Source organism: Lipotes vexillifer, unplaced genomic scaffold (assembly GCF_000442215.2).
Source record: "Lipotes vexillifer unplaced genomic scaffold, Lipotes_vexillifer_v1.1 scaffold311, whole genome shotgun sequence".
NCBI lineage: Eukaryota > Metazoa > Chordata > Mammalia > Artiodactyla > Lipotidae > Lipotes > Lipotes vexillifer.
The window spans coordinates 123,574-147,568 of NW_006791012.1; the positions used below are offsets into that span (position 1 = coordinate 123,574).

General features: G+C 37.7%; 1 protein-coding gene across 1 annotated transcript in view; it reads right to left on the minus strand.

The window, feature by feature from the left end:
• ANTXR1 (ANTXR cell adhesion molecule 1) overlaps positions 1-23,995 on the minus strand; it is a 147,508-nt gene that overhangs the window by 101,395 nt on the left and 22,118 nt on the right. The window contains exons 2-3 of the mRNA XM_007464151.1: positions 20,069-20,140; positions 15,591-15,662 (exon numbers count right to left, since the gene is read on the minus strand). Coding sequence (XP_007464213.1) covers positions 15,591-15,662; positions 20,069-20,140 — 144 coding nt within the window. The remainder of the gene's footprint in view (positions 1-15,590; positions 15,663-20,068; positions 20,141-23,995) is intronic.

Sequence of the window (23,995 nt, forward strand, 5' to 3'; positions counted from 1 at the left end):
CCCGTGTCCCCTGCATTGGCAGGCGGACTCTCAACCACTGCACCACCAGGGGAGCCCCAAGATCGTCATTTTTAAGATGAAAGGATGTTGAAGAAATTTCTTGCTTTTGATGAGCCACTTCAAATTCTACCCTAGGACCCCAGGGCTGTGCCCCAGGGCACTTTCTTCTACTAAGAGGGGTCCTCCAGAGGGAGAGTGTGAGAAACACTGGACCACCCTACTCTCACACATCTCAGTCTGTTCCCAGACCCGCTGAATTGCTTCAAGGTGGGTTCTTTTTACCATCATTGAAATGCAATATGAGAAGCCCTTAGACAAACTTCCTCTAGAGACATTGCCTGTGTGCTCCTGTCTGGAGGAAGTCTTGCTAGAGCCATTAGGCAAAAGAAAAAATAACTTTTTACCTGACTTCATGCTAAAGCAGTCTTTTCTACCCATGCTCCTCTATATAGGGATAGACTGGCCAACGGTTAAAAACTTCAGAGAAGGGTGTGAGGCACGGAGAGCTGGGGACTCACTCTGAATTATTCTTGGCTATGCTGTGATGATTTGAGTGGGGTGTGTCCAGGAGGAGTGAGGGTGATTCCTCAGCTCTTTGTTAAGACCCTAACAACCACAAGTGTAACAACACCATTTACTATGTGCCTGGCATTGCTAATCCTTCCAACAGTTCTATGAGGTAGGGCTGATCATTATTATTTATTTTACAGATGAAGAAACAGAGGCACAGAGAGGTAAGGACCTTTCCCATGGACTCAGAACCCATGATATTCTCTCTCCATCAACAGGACAAGGGAATAAATAAATGCTGCCCCTCCATGTCTCCTAATTTTGCCATCTGATCTTCTTGTACCTGAATGAATCGTACTTTAAAATGGAATGAATCCAGAGGCTTTCAAGCACAAAGTATCTGAAGACTCTTTTTCTCTCTTGTTATTTTTAAACTTAGAAAAAGCTTTTAGAACTATGTCTCTTGGTAATGACAGCCTGTATTCATTCTTCTCCAGGAATCAAGAGATGTGTTCAAAATATGTCATTTCCCCCTGTGATACTGATGGCAAAACCACACTCTTCAAACCAAACCAAAGGCTGACTGAGCGGGATAGAGAAGTGTGGTCTCTTGGTTTCCACTCAGCAGTTTGAGCCAAGCGTTCTTGGCTTTTACTTCAACTCCTTAAAACCAGTAAGCAAGATGCTTAACCTCTTAACCCCATCTGCCAAATACTGATCTTACCTCTGTACCTTTTTGTGGGGAGTATTTTCAAGCTGACGTCATTGAAAAGGCCACAAAGATAAAACGTGTAGAGGGCACATGCTTTCAGGGAATTGCTTTCTGGAAGAAGTTAGAGGGTTTGGGGTGGTGAGTTGTGTATGCTTAGGTTTGTTTTTAATTTAAGAGTGTATATAGTAGTAAAATTGTGGGAAACCCTATAGCACAGTGATTAGGAGTGTGGACATTGGGGCCATGGTTCCCAGGCTCAAATCCAGGTTCCTTCACTTTTATGGCAAGGAGGCTTTTGAGCCTTCTATGACTCAGTATCCCCATCTACATAAAACATAATAAATAATATAATTCCCATAACAACCTTACAAGGTAGGTATTATCATTTTCTCTTCTTATAGTTGAAAAAAGTATTCTAGGTTACTGGTACATAATAAACCATTAATAAAAGAGTATATATTATATATACACACACACACACACACACACACACACACACACACAAATGTATATGTATTTATGCATTTGCACATATATATAGTGGTTGCTACCATTTAATTATTCCACAGATAAGAAACAAAAGACAGCAACATGCATACAAATACAGTGAATTGGGTAAGCTATGTAATGTAGTAGAAAAAAAATCACTGGATTTAAAAATTTTAATTTTGTGAGTTAAAAAAAATTCTACTGTCATTGACTACTTATATGAATTTAGGCAAATAATTCAATCTCTCTGAGAATGATTTTCTTAGCAGTGAAGTGAGGCCAGTGGGTTGGATAAGACATATTAATTCTTTGACCCATAGTTGTTTCGTTATGCTTTGTTTTTTTCATCTTGCAAAGTTTAGAAGAAAGGTGAAACTTCCAGTTAAAAGTAGTGATCTGGGTCTACACTTTTTAACCTCCCTTTTTCTTTAAAAAATGCTATAGAAACAGCTAAACAAATATGACAGGGGCAAATGTTTTTCATTGCCGGAAAATTGGTAAGGGTGCCATACATATGCCAGACACTTGGAAGAATTCCTGCAAGATGTAGAGCTGCTGAGATCAGGATGAGGGAAGGACCTACGAGCCTGGAATTCTGTGACCTGAGGAGAAAAGCCTGTGGGTTGTGGTAGGATAGGTTCTTAACACAGTGATCTAACATCTACAACTCACCATTTTCCTTTGGCATAAGCTTCCTCCTTACCTTGGATACACTTCTAGGTCTCTACCTCTTTCAAGAAAAAAATTACACTACATATAAATTTTCCCATCTTCTTTTCCTGTGATCTTCACATTTTCAACAAAACTTTACATGATCTCTGACAGAACTCATCCCAAATCCCAGTCCTGAAAAACCTAGTTGTTCCTCTTTTCAGTCACTCTATTAAGGAAAATTCTCATAAGATGGAAAGAAAGGACCAATTTTTAAAAGTTGAGAAAATTTCCCCTTTGAAGCAAACTCATATAAGAAACAGGAGAACACATAAAACAATTCTAATTCATATTCATGATAAAGATATATCATCTCTAACACAATAACAGGGTGTGCCTCCCACAAACACAAGGAAAAATTCAGGATCAGAAAAACATTCATTGGGTTGAAAGATATTATTTGTCAGTTAAAAAATGCAATGGCACTAAAAACTATAAAACATTGATGAAAGAAATTAATGAAAGCATAAATAAATGGAAAGACAGCCTATGTTCATGGATCAGAAGACTTAATATTGTTCAGATGACAGTACTGCCCCAAATGATCTACAGATTCAATGCAATCTCTGTCAAAATTCCAATGACAGAAACAGAAAAACTTATTCTAAAATTCACATGGAATCTCAAGGGAATCTAAATAGCCAAAACAATCTTGAAAAAGAACAAAAGGTGGGAGATTCACACTTTCTGATTTCAAAACTTGCTACAAAGCCACAGTAGTAGCATAAGGACAGATGTATAGACCAAAGGAATAGAATAGAGGGCCCAGAAATAAAACTTCACATATATGGTCAAGTGATTTTCAACAAGGGTGCCAACCATTTAATGGGGGCAAAGACAGTGTTTTCAACAAATGGTGCTGGGAAAATTGGATATCCATTTTCAATATAATGAAATTAGACCCTTATTTCAATCCATAAACAAAAATTAATTCAAGATGGATCAAGGACCTAAATGTAAGAGTTAAAACTATAAAACTCTTAGAAAAAACAAAGGGAAAAATTTTATGACATGGGATTTGGCAATGATTTCTTGAAATATAAAGCCAAAAGTGCAAGGCAACAGAAGAAAAAAAACAGATAAATTGGATTCATCAAAATTAAACAATTTTGTGCATTAAAAGACACTATCAACAGAGTGAAAAGGTAACCCACAGAATGGGAGAAAATATTTGTAAATCATATATTTAATAAGGGGTTAATATCCAGAATATGTAAAGAACTCTTAGGACATAATAACAATTTAAAAAAACCCAACTAAAAAATGGACAGGGCTTCCCTGGTGGCGCAGTGGTTGAGAGTCTGCCTGCCGATGCAGGGGACACAGGTTCATGCCCTGGTCCGGGAAGATCCCACATGCCGCAGAGCAGCTGGGCCTGTGAGCCATGGCCGCTGAGCCTGTGCGTCCGGAGCCTGTGCTCCGCAACGGGAGAGGCCACAGCAGTGAGAGGCCCGCGTACCGCAAAAAAAAAAAAATGGACAAAGTCTTGAATAGACATTTCTCCAAAGAAGATACACGAATGTGCCAATAAGCACATGAAAAGATGCTCAACATCACTAATCATTAGGGAAATACAAATTAAAACTACAGTGAGATACTGTATCATACCCATTGGGATGGCTGTTATAAAGGAAAAAAAAAAAAACCAACAGATTAAATGGATTAAAAACTTGAATGTAAGACCTGAAACCATAAAACTCCTAGAAGAAAACACAGGCAGTATGCTCTTTGCCATCGGTCTTAGCAATATCTTTCTGAGCATGTATCCTTAGGCAAAGGAAACAAAAACAAAAATCAACAAATGGGATGACATCAAGCTAAAAAACTTCATATCTGATAAGGGGTTATTATCCAAAATATATAAAGAATTCATACACCTCAACAACAACAAAAAAACAAACAACCCAATTTCAAAATGGGCAGAGGATCTGAATAGATATTTTTCCAAAGAAAACATACAGATAGCTAACAGGCACATGAAGACATGTTCAACATCACTAATTATCAGGGAACTGCAAATGAAAACCATAATGAAATATTACCTCATGCCTGTTAGAATGGCTATTATCAAAAAGGTGAGAGATAAAAAGTGTTGGAAAGGAGGCAGAGAAAAGGGAACCCTCACACACTGTTGATGGGAATGTGAATTGGTGCAGCCACTAATGGAAAACAGTATGAAGTTTCCTCAAAAAATTAAGAAAAGAACTACCATATGAGGCCAGCTATTCGACTTCTGGGTATTTATCTGAAGAATATGAAAACACTAATTAGAAAAGACCTATGCACCCCTATATTCATCATAGCATTATTTATAATAGCCAATAAATGGAAACAACCTAAGTGCCTGTCAATGGGTGAATGGACACACACACACAGTGGAATACTACTCAGCAATAAAAAGATGAAATCCTGCCATTTGCAACAACATGGATGGACCTTGAGGGTATTACGTTAAGTGACATAAGTCAGATGGGGAAAGACAAATACTGTATGATTTCACTCATATGTGGAATCCGAAAGCCAAACAGAAAACCAAAATAAGTGAATACACCAAACCAAACAAAAACAAACACGTAGATACAGCGAACAGAGTAGTTATCAGAGGGGAAGGTGTTGGGGGGCAGTGTGAAATGGGTAGAGGGTCAACTATGGTGATGAATAGAAACTAAATTTTTAGTGGTGAGCATGCTGTAGTGTACACAGAAGTAGAAATATATGTTGTACACATGAAACTTATATAACGTTATAAACCAATGTTACCTCAATTTAAAAAAAAACAGAAAATCATAAGTATCAATAAGGATGTGGAGAAATTGAAATCCCTATGCATTGTTGGTAGGACTGTAAAATGGTGCAGCCACTGTGGAAAACTGAATGATGGTTCCTCAAAAAATTAAACAGAATTACTATATAATCCATCAGTTCCACTTCTAGTGTATGCTCCAAAGAATTGAAACCAGGGACTTGAACAGATATTTACACGCTAATGGTCATAGCAGCATTATTCACAACAGCCAAAAGATGGAAACAACTCAACCATCCATTGACAGATAAATGGATAAGCAAAATGTGGTATATACATACAATGGAATATTATTCTGACCTTAAAAATGAATGAAATTCTGATACCTGCTACAACATGGATGGACCTTGAAGACATGTTAAGTGAAATAAGCCAGACAAAAGGACAAAAATTATATGATTCCACTTATATGAAGTACTTAGAACAGACAAAATGATAAAGATAGATGGTAGAATAGAGGTTGCCAGGGACAGGGGAGAGTTTTAGTTTGGGATGATGAAAAAGTCCTGGAGATAGATACTGGTGATGGTTGCACAACTTACTGCCACCACATTGTATGCTTAAAAATGGTTAAAGTGTTAAGCTTTATGGTATGTATATTTTACCACAAAAAAAAATAAAAAAGCAATGGAAACAGTGAACGGTAAGGCGAATGTTGCAAAAACAAAAACAAAACAACTTAAATTGGTGAATGACTGAACCAGAATGAAACATTCTCCAAGAACTCAAAGAAAAATGGTAGACATTAAAAAATTGTACTTATAATAGAGTATAAAAGAGATTTTGGCTAGATTCAAGAACCCAATGAACAGACAGAAGAAAAGTAATAATAAAAGAAATAATAGAAAAAAAATTCCTAAGCCAAAGAAGTCTATTAAGTTGTCAGATGGAATGGCTCAAGTCCTATACAAAGTATTATACAAAATTAATGGATGGCCTTGGGCCAAAATATACTCTCTTGACTTTTTTTTTTAATTCCAAAGACAAAGAAAAAAATTTTTTACAAGCATTCCAGAGGGGAAAACAAAGGAGAAATGTACTAAACTGGAATCTCTCCTTTTTCTATATGCAAAATAGAACAGAATGCATGCAAGTTGACATTGTGTCACTGTTTCTAGTAAATTTAGGGGAAAAGATAGTCAGGATATAAGAACTTTATAATTAAAGTTCAATTAAAATATTTACCTGAAGGTGAATAACAACAATTCTCAAATAAGTTGGACTTAGAAAGCTTAATATTCACATACCCCTCAGAAAAATTTTACCTGAAAAAAGACTCAGCTAACTGAGAAATTTTTAAAATAAATTAAAAAAAAACTTCAAATACTGGAAAGGAAATATGTATATGTGTGTGTATGTGTATACACTTATGAAACATAATGCAAATATTTCTTAATAAATTGAGCAAGGAGAAAAATAAATATTATTTAATTCTTGCCATTATAAAGACAAGCATCCATTGGGAACTGTCACTAGAATAAGAATTAAATTATACTCTTTCAAATTATGCTTTTCAAATCAATGGTGGAAAATTAAAATATCAAGCAAGGGCAAAAGCTAAATGGGTGGACAAAGATATAGTAAGAAAATACAAAAAAATTTTAAGTTTATAATATTTTTGGGCAAAGGACTTAAAAAGCATTAAAGATGATAAAGTTTACTTTACATTGATTAGAAGTGTATTCTGTAATAAAAACACATGTGAGCTAAGTAATACAGTGTAAATGATAAGGCAATGTATTGAAAATTCAAACAGTCATGGTGGAAAGTTTGAAAATATCTCTCTGTCTTCACAGATCAAGTAAACAAAAATATAAAATATTTAATAAATTTAATCAATATATTCTTATATAAAACTTTTTATTCATCAATGTATACATATTTTCTAACACCCATGAATGATAAGTAAAATTTATTCCTATGTTAGGCCACCAACAAAAATTAATAAATTTAAAAAGTAGAAATTATATAAACCATATTTTCTGAAAAAATGCAATGACTCTAGAAATTGAGAAAAATATAAAAAACCAAAAATCATGTGGAAATTGTGAAATATTTTGTAAATAATATAATATCAAATCTAAAATTATAAATATAAACTATTTAGAAATTAATAATGAGAACAGTACATGTTGGAGCATATGAGATTCAATAAGGAAGAGATTTAGAGTATAATTTATATTCATAATAGCTTTTATTATTAAATGAGAAATAATAAAATATAACGAATTTCAATTCATAAAAAGAGATGAAATAAAAGATAAGCCAAAGGAAGGAATTAATAACAGTAAAAGAATAAAGTAATATATCATAAAACAAAAGAATTATACGAAAGAAAACTGATGAATAAATCTAAGAGAGAACCCACTGAGTAATTTGAATGGGGCAATAAGAGACAAAAATACTTTACATGAATGTTGGAAAAGGGATATAACCACAGATACAGAAGAGATTTTGAAAATTAAAAAGATATGTTATAAAATTAAAATATCAACACACTGGTAATTTCTACCACTTCTCAAGGTGGTAAATACGATAATAACAATAGTCATACAAGGTTTTGAGATAACTGTCAAATAACTTCTTTAATAATGGTTTAGGCTTAGTTGGCTTTCCTCTGATATATATTAAACCTTGAACAAACTTACACTTTCTGTATTACTTTAGATATAGCACATGAAAAGATTGCCAATTCATTTTTCTAAACTTGTGCAATCCTTATTGCAAGACTGACAAAGACAGTATAAAATGAAACCCTTGAATATTCTTAATATTAAATATTAATAAGTGATATATTTAGGTTTATATTAAGTCAAATCCAGAAATATAATAAAAGAGAAAACCATGGTGAATAAAATTTATTTCAGGGATTTAAGGTTAGTTTCACATCAGGAAATTTTTTGATTTGAAATTTTCACATAGACAGGGCAAAGGAAATAAAAGAAAGATATAATTATCTTTTTATGACAAAAGGGCATTTAATGAAACTAACATTTCAGATAAAAATGTTTTAATAAGCTTGCAGTTGAAGAATCATTCCTTAATATAGTAGATAAAAAACTCTATGAAGTCAATATCCAATAAGGTACATAATTGTGAAACACAAGTTCCATTAAAGTTTGAAAATTTTAGCCAATGTAATAAGATACCCAAGAAGACACACCATATACAAAAATAGACTCAAAATGGTTTAAAGACCTAATTAACATAACACCATTAAACTTCTAGAAGAGAACATAGGCAAGACATTCTCAGACATAAATCGTACCAAAGTTTTCTATGATCAATCTCCCAAGGTAGATTAAATAAAACCAAAAATAAACAAATGGGACCTAATCAAACTTAAAAGCTTTTGCACACCGAAGAAAACCATCAACAAACTGAAAAGAAAACCTAAGGAATGGGAGAAAATATTTGCAAACGATGCTACTGACAAGGGGTTAATAAGCAAAATATACCAACAGCTCATACAACTCAATATCAAAAAAACAAGCAACCCAAGAAAACTGAGAAGTTATAAAAGATATAAATATTAGAAAAGAGGACAGAAGTTATCATTAATTATAAATAATATAACCATCTTACTAGAAAACCACTCCAAAATTAACTGGAAAAATATTAGAATTAATATAATGTTTCATTAAAATGATGGGATAAGAAATAAATCCACAAAGCAATAATTTCCCCCAAGCCAGTATTTCTTAACTGTTTGGGGGGCATAGGCCTGTTCTGTTGCAAATTACAATCTCCCTGGTTTGCAAATTTTAAAAAATAATTTTATGGAGTTCAATAAAAGCCCATGGATCCCAAATTATAGGTTAATTGCTTTATAGTGAACAATAGTTTAGAAAATACAACAGAAAAAAAATTCATTCACAATGGAAGCAAAACTTTAAAATGTCTAGGAATAAGCTTAGTGAACACTGTATGAGTCTGAGCTGAAGAAAATATCAAAACCTCATTGGGGGATGTAAAAGAGAAGTGATATATCCTTAAATAACAAAATCAATATAGTAACAATGTAATGCCATTTTGTTAAGGTTATTCTGTACTTTTCATACAGTTCAAGTGAAAACCCCAGGAATATTTTGGAACATTAAAAAAATTATTTAAAATGCATGTGATAGGGAAAAAGACCCACTAAAGACTAGGAGATTTTCACGCAGGATTAGAAGTGAGGAAGGACTTGTCTTCCAGATGTTAAAACTAATTAAAATAATGTGGTAGTAGCCTAAGAACAGACAGAAATGCAGTGCATCAGAATAGAAAACCCAGCAACGGACACAAGTCTATGAAAACGTTTAACTTTTCAAATTGGTAGTAAAAGATTATCCAGTAAATGGTGTTGGAAAAACTGCCTAAACACTTGGAGAAAAAAGATGGATCTTGGCTTCATACCTTACATCGGATTAATTCTAGAAGTAATAAACTAAATGTAAGAAAAAAATTATAAAAAATGCTGTAAGTAAAGGTAGTCATGAAAAGGACAATAGCAGCCCAATCACAATTATGAATACTGATGTTAAATTTAGGAATAAAATACAGAAAACAGAATTCAGTTCTATATCAAAATAATAATATAGCACAACCAAGTGTAACCAGATATGCATATGGCCCAATTTTAAAATATCTTTTGTAATGCATTTCTCTGTATTAGTAGGTCAAAGGAAAAATATGACTTCAATAGATACCAAAAATGCATTTGATTAAACTGAATATCTATTCCTGTTTCCTTTTAAAGGAAGAGTTGGACTTCCTTTATGTGATCTCATTTCCAAATGATGAAACATTTGAAGTATTTTGATTAAGATCAGGAAAAAGGTTATCCAAGGGGTTTTTAGGGAATCATGTGCGGTAGTTAACACTGAAATAATTTATTCTATTAGTACTTAAATTAACATTAATCCTTTATTATGCTAATGAGGAAACCTAAAAAACCTGTTACAATTTTTCAATCATTTTGCAAATTGATGAAGCTAAGAAATCTTGAAAGAGCAACATAATATTATGCAAAGCCCGTGAGTTGGACTGAACAGAATCCATAATCAGAATACCAGTTCTGCCATTTTTATTCTTTGATCTTAGCAAGTTATCTAACCTCTCTGAATCTCAGTGTCCTTATCTGTAGAACTGAAGTAATAGCAGGCTTGCTATAGGCTTCCTCTTCTGTGGATTATAATAAAAAGTCTGGACAAAGTGAAAAAAGCAAACACAATAAAACTCTGAAAAGCAAAAAATGCAGGTGGATTGGAGAGTTAAAACCTGGAGAAATAACCCGTACAAGGATGAATTCCAAATTTTTTTTCTTCATTTCCCTCGTGGCTTTAATCTGAGGGTGGGCCTCAGTCACATGGCAGTAGCCTGGGATGTCGCCTAAAAGCTAAGAAAGCCACCATATTTCCGGCCCTTGGGAAAAGCGGCCCCTGTGGTTCAAAGAATGTGGAGGAAATCCCATTTCTATTTCTCTCTTATGACTCCTGGCTTTGCCCCAGGGGCGGCCTCAGGACAGAACTGCATGCAGCAATGTGGTGACCAAAACTCCAAGAGAAACCCCATTTTTCTTGCTAGAAGACTTGGAGGGCAGGGGCCTCTGAGAAAATACGTGTGTGGGGAACCCTGGAGAGGAGAGAACTGGTGAAGGGGATCCCTCTACTTCTGTGTATAAAGCTGTATAACTCCCAGGCTCATCTCTGAACTGCATACGTGCAGGAGACACCCAAAGCAGCTTAGCAAAGACTTTGAAAACTGAACCAAAATCAAAACCACAGAAGACAAGATAGAACCTGTGATCTGAACCTAGCCAGAGTGATTGCCTACTAAAGCAAACAAACAAACAAATCAACATTCTCTATAGGATTTGAATACGACTCAGAGTCTCAACAACATGATATTAAAAACTTTTAGAATATAATCTAAAATTGCTTGACATACAAATCACCTAGAAAATGTGACCCATTCTCAGGAGAGCAGACAATCAAGATGCCAATCCTGAGCTATTGGAATTATCAGTTATAATAACTGAAGTTATTATATAATAGGAGTTATAATAACTATAATCTATGAGGTAAAGGTAACACACTTGAATTAAATTTAAGGATAGAAGTTCTCAGCAGACAAATAAAAATTTTAAAAAGAACCAAGTAGATATTTTAGGACTGAAAAACACAATATCTGTAATAAGAAATTCAGTAGATGAGCTAAAGAGCAGAATGGAGATGACAGAGGAAAAGAGTCAGTTAACATGAAGACAGAACAATAGAAACGATCTGGTATAAAGAACAGAAAGAAAATTGCAAAAAAAAAATTGAACAGAACTTCAGGGACACGTGGAATAACATCAAAAGGTCTAACATGTGTGTCACTGGGGTCTCAGAAGGAGAGGGGAAAATAATCAGTGCAGAAAAAATTATTTGAAAAGTAATGGCCACAGATCCACACAATTTGGTGAAAGACATAAATTTCTAGATTCAAGAAGCTCAGCAAAGCCAAAAGAGGATAAACTCAAAAAACAAACAGAAAAAAAAAAAAAAGTGTGCCAGACACATCATAATCAAACTGCTGAGAACTAAAGATAGAGAAACAAATCTTGACAGCAGTTAGTGAAAAATGACACTTTACATACGAAACAATAAATCAAATGACCACAAAGACTACATTAGAAATGGAACTAATAATGGTTATATGGGAATAAATAAATGCTATGTAAAGTGCTTAGCAGATAAAAGACACAAATGGCAGAGGTATCATTAGTCTAATTGTGATTCCTCTACTACATCTCAACACAACGTAATTATTTTCCATTCTGTTTCTTCAACCTTCGCATGGTTTCCCCTGTGTGGATGTGATCCCGAGAACTGAATGCAAATGTACTTTTGATATACCCCAGATCTTTTGCTCTTGTTGAAATGAGTCGCTTCTAATTCATGTCGTGTTTTTTTTTTTTTTTGCGGTTCGCGGGCCTCCCACTGTTGTGGCCTCTCCCGTTGCGGAGCACAGGCTCCGGACGCGCAGGCTCAGCGGCCATGGCTCATGGGCCCAGCCGCTCCGTGGCATGTGGGATCTTCCCGGACCGGGGCACGAACCCGTGTCCCCTGCATCGGCAGGCGGACTCTCAACCACTGCGCCACCTGGGAAGCCCCATGTCGTGTTTTTGAACGAGATTTTAAAAATTCTGTAAATCTCCTCAGTTACTACATAGGTAAAATAATGCATCTTTTACGGTCTTGGGATATTATGAAGATCAAATGAGACACAGAAAAAAATATAAAAATTCCTGTGACCAGCTAAACCACTGAAAGTCATATATTTCAGAAATAGTAGCAGGTTGGAAGTTCTGAAAGTCTAATTCTTTACACCAATCTCATGAGAAACTATTTTAGAGAGAGCTGGCTTGCCTGCGTCTTTCCACAGGCTGACAAGGTTGGGGATGGGTCAGTGAACCATGGTCATGCTTTGCCAGCTGACCCACAGATTAGGTCAAGCAGTCACCACATGAAACTCATTCAGCCTTATACACACACACATATATATATACACATGCTTTTCATATTCTTTTCCATTATGGTTTATCACAGTATATTGAACATAGTTCCCTGTGCTATACAGTAGGACCTTGTTGTTTATCCATTCTATATATCATAGTTTGCATCTGCTCATCCCAAATCATTCAGCCTCTAGCAAGGTATTTCTGGCTGTTGTTTGATGCATATTCATCCCTTAATTATTAAATGCTGCTTCAAGCAAAGTAGAGATTCTAATCCCAGTCTTCTCCTTGGCATGGGATACTAGGAGTAGTGAAGTTAAGGTACAAAAAAGTAGATTCAAAGTAGGACTCAGCCGCCTGCCGATGCAGGAGACGCGGGTTCGTGCCCCGTTTCGGGAAGATCCCACATGCCGCGGAGCGGCTGGGCCCGTGAGCCATGGCCGCTGAGCCTGCGCGTCCGGAGCCTGTGCTCCGCAAATGGGAGAGGCCACAACAGTGAGAGGCCCGCATAACGCAAGAAAAAAAAAAAAAAAAAAGTAGGACTCAGATGACTAATTTGAGCTAGCATAACCAAAATGGGTCTGAAAGACTCGATGTTCTACTAGTGTTTATAAATCTGTGACTTCCCTCCACCTCTCCAACTTCCCAGAGGGTGTGAGCAGTGGCACACAACATATCCACAGGGGATGTGTGAACTTGGTCTCTTGCCAAACTCTTAGGTGCAGAGCGAGTGGAATCAGCATGAAGCAGCACTACGCAGCCTTGGGTTGTAGGAGGATGTGAAGAATGGGTGAGAGAGGAGTTTTCTCTGAAGAAAAGACATCTCTGCAAATTATGACTCAGATATTATCATATATAAAGACTGAGAGAGATTAGGAGTCTTGCATATAGTCCATAGGCTAGAGACATTGTCTCAGAGCTTCTTAAAATCCTTGACCCTATAGGAGAGGGGTGAGGACATTGCTAACTGCTCAGAGAGAAAGGATGGAAAGGATGATTCAATATATTAAAAATAGGCAGACTTCCTCTGTCTGACTCTCAAAGAGAACCACGGTAGAAGGACGTTGAGACTCGATCGAGAGTGAAAAGATTTAGATATAGCTGTCGTTATTGGCTGTTTCATAGAGATCCTTATGAGGATAATTGTGAGAAAATTACGACAATAAATATTACAGAAATTATGACACACAGTTGGATGGGCCATAAACCTTCTTGCACAAATTTTTCTTGCTCGTAACTTTAGGATCATTATGAAGCAGCTTGGAAAAGATTGTGTACCAATATTTTGATAACCTGTATTTTAAGTTCTGTGATGTCTCTTTTCTTGCATCTCTTTTCTACCTTAATGCAGGTAACTTATAAGGAATCTATGTAGCTTGCATTTGAATGGCCTGAATATACTTTAGTTCCACTTTGATTTGACACAAAGAAGCACTAATAGGTCTCAGGTATTGCCTGTTTTATGAGCCTGAAGTCCACTCTAAGAAGAAACCCAATATCAAGAATTTGAAACAAATTAACTTGTGTGGAAGGAATGTAAAGAAAACATTGGGTGGCTTGGCCAGAGCATTGTTAGAACAGCGTGCTGAATTGTAAAAAAAAATTTTGATGTTCTGTTTCAACCTTCAGTAGCAAATAAATGTGTGTATAGAGAATCTTAAAAAAAATTCCTTGGCCAATACTGAAGGGAAGTCACACAGGCTTCTTGGGCTTCATGAGTCTCTGTTTAACAGCAGGTGGAGTGGAAAGAATGTGCAGCCTGCATCTAGAGTGGATGCTGCTTGGTATCCTTAGGAACATGACAAGGCCTCAGTTTCTCCTTCTGTTAATAAGGAATAAGAAACCCTTGTTTTTAAAATGGGGTTTCAGGGCATCTCAAATGGCATGTGTGCATATAATAGATACTGCTGAAGGAGTAATAGGATTTGAAAACTTCCATATGGTACAGAGTGCTTTTTTTGTTACAGATGGGGAACAAAGACATGGAAAAAATGGGGACTAGCTCAGATGTGCTGTGTGAGTGTCAATTCCAGAAAACCTCACTCCATCCTGTTAGTCCTAGTCTCATTTCTAGAAGAATCGCACAGAATAAAGTCCTCCTGCCCTCCCTGTACTTGCCATTCTTCCCTTCCTTTCCCCAACATGTCCACATAAGTCGGCCCATAGTCCCACGTGTGCACCGCCCTGGGGCCTCTCTCATTTGGACCATACCACTTTTTAAAAAGTGGACAAAGCATCATTAACTCAGGAAAAGTGTCATCTCCAATATACCATCCTAGCTGCGAATAAATGACGTGTCTCTGTTACTGCTAATTTTCATCTGCAAGTGGTAAAACCCCAACTAATGTTTTTGTTAAGCTAGGTCTAACTAATCCTTTTCTGTCAACAACATTTTCCCATACCTGATACAAATTTCTTTTAATTTTGTAGTGCCATAAACCCTCCCTTTCTATTTGCTGCCTTAGTCATTATGGATGATAATATTTCAAGTTCTTCCTTCTCTCATAGCACACTTATTATATCTCTGAACACTTAATCCACAAAATAAATCTAATTTAAATAAAAGAAAATATATTCCCTCAAGAATTCGGTTTGCTAACATTTTGCTCCAAGTTAGCAGACTGAGTCACCAATCATAGGTAAGATTTACCTTAACGTGATTTAGTCATTTATAAAATTTCACTGACATAAGGAAATTCTATCAAAGTCATCGCAGAGTAAATTAACAGATGGGTCAATGCGCAAAGTTCAAGGCATAAGTCAAAAGAGAGAACAATTCAATTAAAATCACTTCCAGGTCAAAGCTGGCAGTGGGGCACAAATACCAGAACTACTCAAGAAAAGATGGGTTTTGTAATGATAGGGGTGGGGAGCGTCCTTACCTGTCTTCTGTTAGCTTCATTAGGGTTGTTCCTTGAGTAGAGAAGACAATAAAGGACATTCTTAGCTGTGGACTGGAAAGGAAAAGCAATTCTATTAGGGCAGAAAGAGAGACTGTGGAATGCCATTCCCTTCCAGGCTTCCCCCCTCTTCTCTTTATATTACGGCTGCCAGAGCTGCCAACCTTCAACCCAAAGGGCACCTTCACAGCTGGTGTTGCAAGTAGTCAGCCAGCAGCTGACTTGAAGCTGTGGACCAAAGAGAAGACCTACTTTGTCCTCCTGGAGTCTACTTCTGATCTGACCCCACTCAGTGAGTGTGGGTCACAAGTAAGAAAGCTAAGATTCATCACTTTCCTCTGCTCTGTCTGAAGTGTGCCCCTAGAAGACTGGTTTGCATGCTGTCTATACAAATCAGGATCCCAACAGACAACATTTGATAGTGCCTCCACTGCAGTCTGGTGTATCCTCTACTGACCAGGGTGTCTCAGGCAATGGCAGCTTGATGCCATTAGCCATTAAGATTATACAGTTCATTTTACTCTGAAAGTAGGATCACCATCAACTTCTAATTTCTATTTGGCTTCCCAAGGAGGTTACCCTATAAGGAAAGCATGTGCTGATGGGTCACAAGACTCTCTATTTTACTTGGTAGTTAAACTTCTCATGATTAATGAATACATCGGCATGGTTTTCATATGGCGGTACTTGGGAGCTTTGTCAATGTGAAATCCACACTCTGAGAGACAGACCACCTCTCAGCTGAGGACAAACATGTTTTTTGGTCTGCAAGATAGACTGTCAAGACTACAGTGGATTCACCAGTGGAATGCCATCCTTTGGGGCTCTAAGTAGCCAGATGGTTCACGCTTCATAGCATCAACCTATTTCTTCATGATACAGTAACCTCCCATACCTGACCTGGCCCCAAATCTTATATTTCCCACTTCCTAAAATGTTTCCCCAAACCTTCCCCCTTTTCCTGACAATAGTCATTGTTTCCTAGCTGGTGACCTTGCCTATCATCATTCCTTGCTCCAATTCATTCCTCACATTGCTTCCAGGATTACTTTCCTAAAATATAAATCAGATCTTGTCACTCATCTGCTATCAAACCTCCAATGGCTCCTAATGCATCCAAGATAAAGTCTACATCCATTACCGTATGTCTGATGCATCTTCGGAAACCCTTTAGCATGATGTGTAATACTTGGTAGGAGCCCAAGCGACACCTGGTGAATAGAAATTGGCCTTTTGAAAAAGACCTGGGTTCCCTGTCCATGGCAACATGCTGCCTTTTACTACCTCACTCGTGCTGGGCCAGGAGGACACCACATCAAAAATGATAATAAAAATCATAATTATCATGATAATATAATAATGGCCAACCCTTTCAAGTACTTACTATGTGCCAAGCACTACTGTAAGTGATTTGCATGTATTATTTCATTAAACTTGTAACAACTTTATGAGATCATTACTATTATTATTCCTATTTTCCACGAAAGGAGATTGAGACCCTGAAGGATAAAATAATTTTCCCAAAGTCACACAGTGGGAGAGTGGTAGACCTAGGGCTTAAAACCAAGCATTCTGATTCTAGAACTTGGGCTCTTAACCACTATGTTATACTGTCTCCCTTATACAGAGTTAAGCTCTGGAAAGAATGAATTTGAAATGCAGGAAATGTAGGTCTCCAAGGGGTAATTGGTATATGAATCTGGGCTGCAGACATAATTTGGGAGTTCTCAGCATACTGATGTGAGTAAAATTGTTCAGAGTGTCAGCAGGGAGAAGGGAAGGGAGCCAAACCAGAACCAAAACCAACATTTAAAGGCCTGGCTCCGGGCAGGGGATGAAAGGAAAGCCAGAAGCCAGTGGAGGAGAGAATTTTAAGGAGAGATAAATCTGAATGCAATGAAACTCCTCTATCCAGCAGAACAAGCACTGCATGGCTCTCAATGGATTTGTCCTCTAGGGCATCACTTAGGGAATTTGGTGAGAGCAAGCAGGTCGAGGGTGGGGATGAAGGCCAGATGGGAGTGGGTTAAGGAATGAATGAGAAGTAAGGATATGGAGATGGTGAGTCTTTAAAGATATCTGAGTGAGAAACTGGTAAAGAATTAAGGTAGCATCCATAGGAAGACATGATCAGGAAATTCATTGTTTTTTTTTTTTTTTTTTTTTTTTTTTTTTTTTTCAGATGAGGTTATGTCTATTGATAGTGGAAATGGAGCCAGAGGAAAGGTAGAGAAAAATACAAGAGAGAAACAAAGACCTGGGGGATATTGGAGACAATGGGATAAAATGGACTAAAATGGAAGGACAGGCTTTAAATAGGAGGGATACTTGAATCTCAGAGACGATGGGAAGGGCATGCATCCATCTTTTAAGAGGAGGATTGGAATAGGAGGTAATCCCTTGCTTGCTGTTCTCTGGGCTTTTGGTGAAATAGGAGGCGAAGTTCTTTGCTGAGAGTGATGGGTGTGAGGTTCAGGTTGGGGGCTTCAAGAAAAAGGTGAAAAGTTATATTACTGATTGAGCAGGTATCGTGTGTCAGGCGCTACTATCGGCCCTGGGGCTGAAGCAGGCAACAAAAGACAGACCCTTCTCTTGGAGTTTGTGTGGCAGTAGTGTCTTGGTGCCACACTTTGAGGAGGGTCCATAGCCAAAGAGGGCCAGAGGAGACAATTAAAGGAAAGTGCCTCGTGGTCTAGATTAAGCCATGTCAACTACTCTGGTCCTTAGTTTCTTTGTCTATAAAACGATGAGGACTGGATTAAGTGCTCTCTCAGTTCCCCCAACTCCTACCTCTAACGTCTTTGAATCTAAAATAGCAAAGTGTCTGGAGTTACTGAAGGAACTGGGGAAGAGAAGTGTCACATGCTCACTCTTAGCCAGGTGCTGGGCTAGTTGCTTTGCACACTTAGCCAGGTGCTGGGCTAGTTGCTTTGCATGCGTTTTCTTGTATAATTTTCACATGCAAACTAGGGTTCAACCAAGGTAAGTAAATTTCTATGGTTGCCCAATGGAGCTTGGATGAAAATCCACATCTGCCTAACTTCAAAGCCTTTTCTAGGAGACTCCTCTGCTTTAGAGGGAACAGAAAACCATTAGAGGAAAGAGAGACATAGCAGATACTCTCAAGTGTCTGGAGGCAGATTTGTTTTATATCACTCCAGATGGATGAGAGTGTAGGAAAGGACATTATGGGTCAATGACAAAAAAGACTCTTATGGAAACTGGAATTATCCAACTATTGGGTTGTTTGCCTCAAAAGGCAGCAGTTTCTCACCAGAGCTATTCAAGTTGGGGGTTAGTGAATGCCTCGGAGGATAGCTTGGGAAGCTGTTCCTTTCAGTTCTAAGCTTGTACAATTCTCTTAACTTTGCTTTTAATACCATCCATGTATTTGCTTCTCTTCTTTTCCTCTACTTTTCCCACCTGTCTCCTCCCAGCCTCTGCTTTCTCCCTTCATCTGGGTGTAGATGCTTCCTGCTGTAGTTTCCAATTTTGGGCATAATGGAGAGGACACCTTTTAACCCCCTCCCTCCAATCAAGTGGTGGGTACATGTTGAGACCAGTAAGTGAATTTGCAGGGAACACATCTGTCATGATCCTGGTCTCAGAGGACAACTTGTCTTCTGAGATTAAAAAAAAAAACCATATTCAAAGAGGAAGTATATGGTTACTCACATCAGCTGGAAGACTCTCCAGAGACCATCAAGCAGGGTTGGAGCTGCTTTCAAATTTACAATGATCAGAACAATTTCACCAAAGACCTTGACAACTGGCTTCAAGCATATCTGTTAATGCTATCACAGTTGTGTTGTCCTTTGGAGGTTGCACACAAGGAGGGTGAAATGACCTCCTTTCTTTTACTAGTGGGTGTCTATACTTATTGGAAAGTAGGACCTCCAAGGCCCCTGCAATGTGTATAGTGACATTGTTCAAACTGCATTGTCCTTCCTTGGAAAGTGGTGTCAAGAATGCTCAGAGGATTCTACCTGATAAGGCATATAGCCAGGCTGGCCAACCATGGCAGTTTGCCTAGGACTGAGGAGAGTTCCCAATATGTGAAACTTTCAGTGCCAAAACCAGGAAAGTCCTGGGCAAACTGGGATGAGTTGGTTACCTTACACCCTACAGCCTCTACACATGGGTCCAGCCAGAATGAGCCAATTGCCCCAGCATGATGCACCGTGAAAGAAAATGTTAACGATCCTTCTAGAAGGATATTATTTGACAAGAGAGGGAGAAAGTTAAAATATTGGTCTTATAACCTAATCAGGGTCCTCTTGAAAACACGAATCCAGAAGTTATTCTAATATGTGGCAAAGATGAAAACAAAGTCAAGTCTCCGTTATAAGGTCTGAGAGTCTACCCTTGTCAAAAAGCATCCCCAAAGTGGTTAGTAATTAGTAGAATAGCAAACAGGCTGGTTTTACTCATGACAGAGAACTACTCATTATGTTTCTCACCTGATGAATTTATGAGCCAACTGTTCCACGAAGTAATAGATTTCATTCCAGTGGTGCAGCACACTTCCTGATCTAGGAAAATAAAACAGATGTTACTTAATCAGGTGTTCATTTGTCTTTACCTTGTGTCATATAGTCTATTATTTTACTTTTGACCTATCCTCTAACTGGGCTTATTATCTGAAATTTCCATAACTTTGGAAATTATTTAAAAGGATGCTTTATGTTAGAATTCTGAGAAATTTTGGTAAAGAACTTCCTTCACTCCTTCCCACACCATTCCACACACTCATATGCTAAAAACAAAACAAAACAAAACAAAACAAAAAACCCTGGGCCCAACCAGATTCACAGTTTAGTTTCAAATCTTTAAGAAACAGTTATTTTTGTGCTCTTTAAATGATTGCTCTGATTACAGAAGAAAAATGATTCCAATTCATTTAAATGAAATTAGCACAAACTAGATGCCCAAATAGACAAAGATAAACAAATCCCCCTCCTCAAAAAAGAAGAGTCCAAATTCATTGGTAAATATAGATTCAAAAATCTGTAAATAAAATATTAGCAAAATGAATCCAGCAGGAACCCAAAAGAATACTAATTAATTAATTGGCATTTATTTCAGGAATGTATTGATAGTTCAACATTTAAGGATATCTAATGTAACTAGTCATACTAATAAACAAAAGAAGAAACATGATACAGCCTTTTTTTAATAAAAAGGGGGAAACTTTACTGAAAAAAGAGGTAAACTTTCTCTAAGACAGATGGGATCATAGCATTTTGGATTTGGAAGGGGGCTTCTTTATTTCCCCAAGGTTGACTTCTGTTCCACTGATACGACTTACTACTGCTTCAGTTCAGCTTCTAAGGGTTTTTCATAGTGCTCGTACTTCCGTCTGTTGCATTGACTTCATAGTAGGTTTTTCTATTCTAACCCACTCTTCTGTAGCTTTGATGTTCTTTCCTTTCACTTAAGGATCTGTTTCAGCTGAGCCTTGCACCTCTGCCTGTCATCCTAATAATTCCTGAGGTTAGAGTTTGCTCCTTTGACTCTGACATTTTGTACTGCAAACATTTTCCACTGTTTTCAGATTACTTTTATTTTTTATGCACTCATTTATCTTAATTTTAACTTCTAGAGAGTTATTATTATTTTGTTCTTGTTTCAGACTATTTTATAGATATTTAAGATGAATTCGGGCAAAGTAGATTTTAGGCCTTCCTTTTCATGATGCAATATCTTTAGGAATTCTCATTCTGGTTGAGTGTATTCCATCTCTATGAGGAAAATTTATTTTCTTCTGCCCCATATCCAGAAATATGTCTGTCTGACCTGAGCAGAAGTGATACAATATGTTATGGTCATGTGCTGAAAGATTCCATATCATAAGGATATCTCATGTTCCTCAAGTTAATCTATAACTTCAATTCTAGGAAAAATTCTGAAAGGAAGTTTTGTTAAACTCAAAAACTGACTCCAAAAATGAAATGAAGATTACAGTTCTAAAAGTAATCAAGGCAATAATGAAAAAGAACAAAGTTGGAAAGTTTGCCCTATCACATATAATGGCCCTATGTGTATGATATAGAACAGTAGAAGGAATGGAGTAAAATGGAGAACCCACACCTCAATGTATGTGAGGTGTCTCTATACAGTGAAAGCGGTGCTTCAAACTGGGGAGGGAGAATGAACCCTTCCATGAGTGATGCTGTGACAAGGGATTTGTAGCTGGAAACAGCCAATCAGATCACTATCTCATACCAAATGTCACCCTGGATGTATTAAAACCTAATGGGAAAAACACAACTTTCAATCCATTGAGTGAATTATAGAAGGAGATTTTTATGTCATCATGTTAGTGAAGGGTTTCTTCAACCAGATACAAAAAGTAGGAATTGTTTTTTAAGAAAAGAATAATTTTGACTATCTGAAGGGTCTAAAATTCTGGGTGACAAAAGATACCATAAACAAAGACAAGAAGAGAGTGAGAGGGACTTCCCTGGTGGCCCAGTGGTTAAGAATCCGCCTTCCAGTATGGGGGATGCGGGTTCGATCCCTCATGGGGGAACTAACATCCCACATGCCGTGGGGCAACTGAGCCTCTCTAGTGCACTGCCACTAGAGAGAAGCCCGCGCAGCCACAATGAAAGATCCTGCATGCCGCAGCTAAGACCCGACACAGCCAAATAAAACAAAAATTAAAAAAAGAAAAAGAAAAGGAGTGAGAGAAGACGTCCGCAACAAATAAAAAAGGCAAAAGATTACTGTCCAGGATATGTAGATAGGTGGTACAAGTAAATATTAATAAGGCAAACAATAGAAAAATAGGCAAAGGATCAGAACAGGCAATCCTCTGAAGGATGGTAAGTCAGCATTTGAAAAAACATTCAACTCTTCTGATAAATATAGAAATGCTTTTTGAAACAATTGTTTGGGGAAGAGCAAGCAGTTTCAGAGGGCAGCAGCATAAAGCCCACAGGGTAGAGGGGTGAGGAGTTGGGGAGATGGGGAAAGGGATCAGAGAGAGAAGGGGGCAGGGGCTCTTTTATAAAAAATAAACCTTTTCCAATAAACTTTTCTATTCCAGTTTCTCAGCCTTTATACATTCCATCTGCTTGGGACACACAATGTCCACACTGGCAAACTCCTACTCATTCTGTAAGACGCAACTTGGTCTCTGCCTGTTGCCTTTGACCAACACAGATGGGGCTCATTGCTCCTGCCCCAGGCTCTCAGGGCACCGTGTACATCTCTCAGTCACCATCCTCTGATACTGGGTTGCAATCACTTTTTTTTGCTCCCCTTGTGAGGGTCTTAAGGATATTTGCCTCTCCAGGATCTACCTGTTTGTTGGATAGAAGGAAAGAAGAGCGTGGGGAGACGTCTCTATTGCTCATGGATGCCTCCTGATCTTTTGCCAGCTGGACAGCACCTCTTCCGGTCTTGTTTGGATGAACGGCCTGGGCCTGAGGCTCAGACGGCTCCAGCCAATTCCTGTGATCCTATGTGAACCCGAAGAACCTTCCCAGATGGGTCAAGGATTCTAGAGCACAGCTCCTTGGTGAACGGGCCTACCTAATCATCAACAGTAGACGTCTGAGCTTAATGCGAGCTGGGGGTCTCCCAAAAGCTCACCAGAACAGCATATCCCAGCCCTGCGCTTTTAAAGCTTTGGAAAGCCTTTTATTAGAATCCCAGCCATCCTCCTGGACAAGCTTCCGTTGTATATTTCAAATCTCAGAGACTGGTCCTGGCTCCTCTTCTTCAGCTATGGGGTAGATGCTCTGGTGCTGGGGATCCTAGTGAGGGTCTGGCAGATCTGGCCCAATGCTGTATATGTGCTTCAGACGAGGCACTATGTGACTGCTACTCCAGTTATAACTCTACAACTCCTTTCCACTGGAATCAAGAGATTTCCTTGAACACTGATTGTCTGTGCCCACTTCTGAAATACAATTCTGTGTTTTGGTCCATATCACCCAAACAAATACTATCTGAAATTTTGGTTCCTGAGGGGTAGGGTAAGACACCTATGATTAGGGAGGAATCCCCACAGCTCGTCTATTCCATGTTTGATTTTCTCATCGGTAGAGAAGTCCTGTAGTGTGGGAATTAAACTGGGAGGGGAGGCAAAGTATAGGTGAAACAGGGACTTGAACTAGAATTGGGGGGTCTGTTTTTGGCTGTCTGCTAAAGGAGCAGGGGTTTTGAGTAAATCCTTTTTGAGTTTATTTCTTTGTTTTCAAGGATTGGCCACAAATCATTTGCGTTCCTTTATTTATTAAAAAGGGTCACCCAATGTTAATTTACATTTTCTTTTGGCTTAAAACATTTCATTTTCACTATTCTTCTGTCTGACTGACATGTAAAATTTAGACAATATTGGTATTCATCTGATTTCTTGATGCTAGATATAGGGAAAG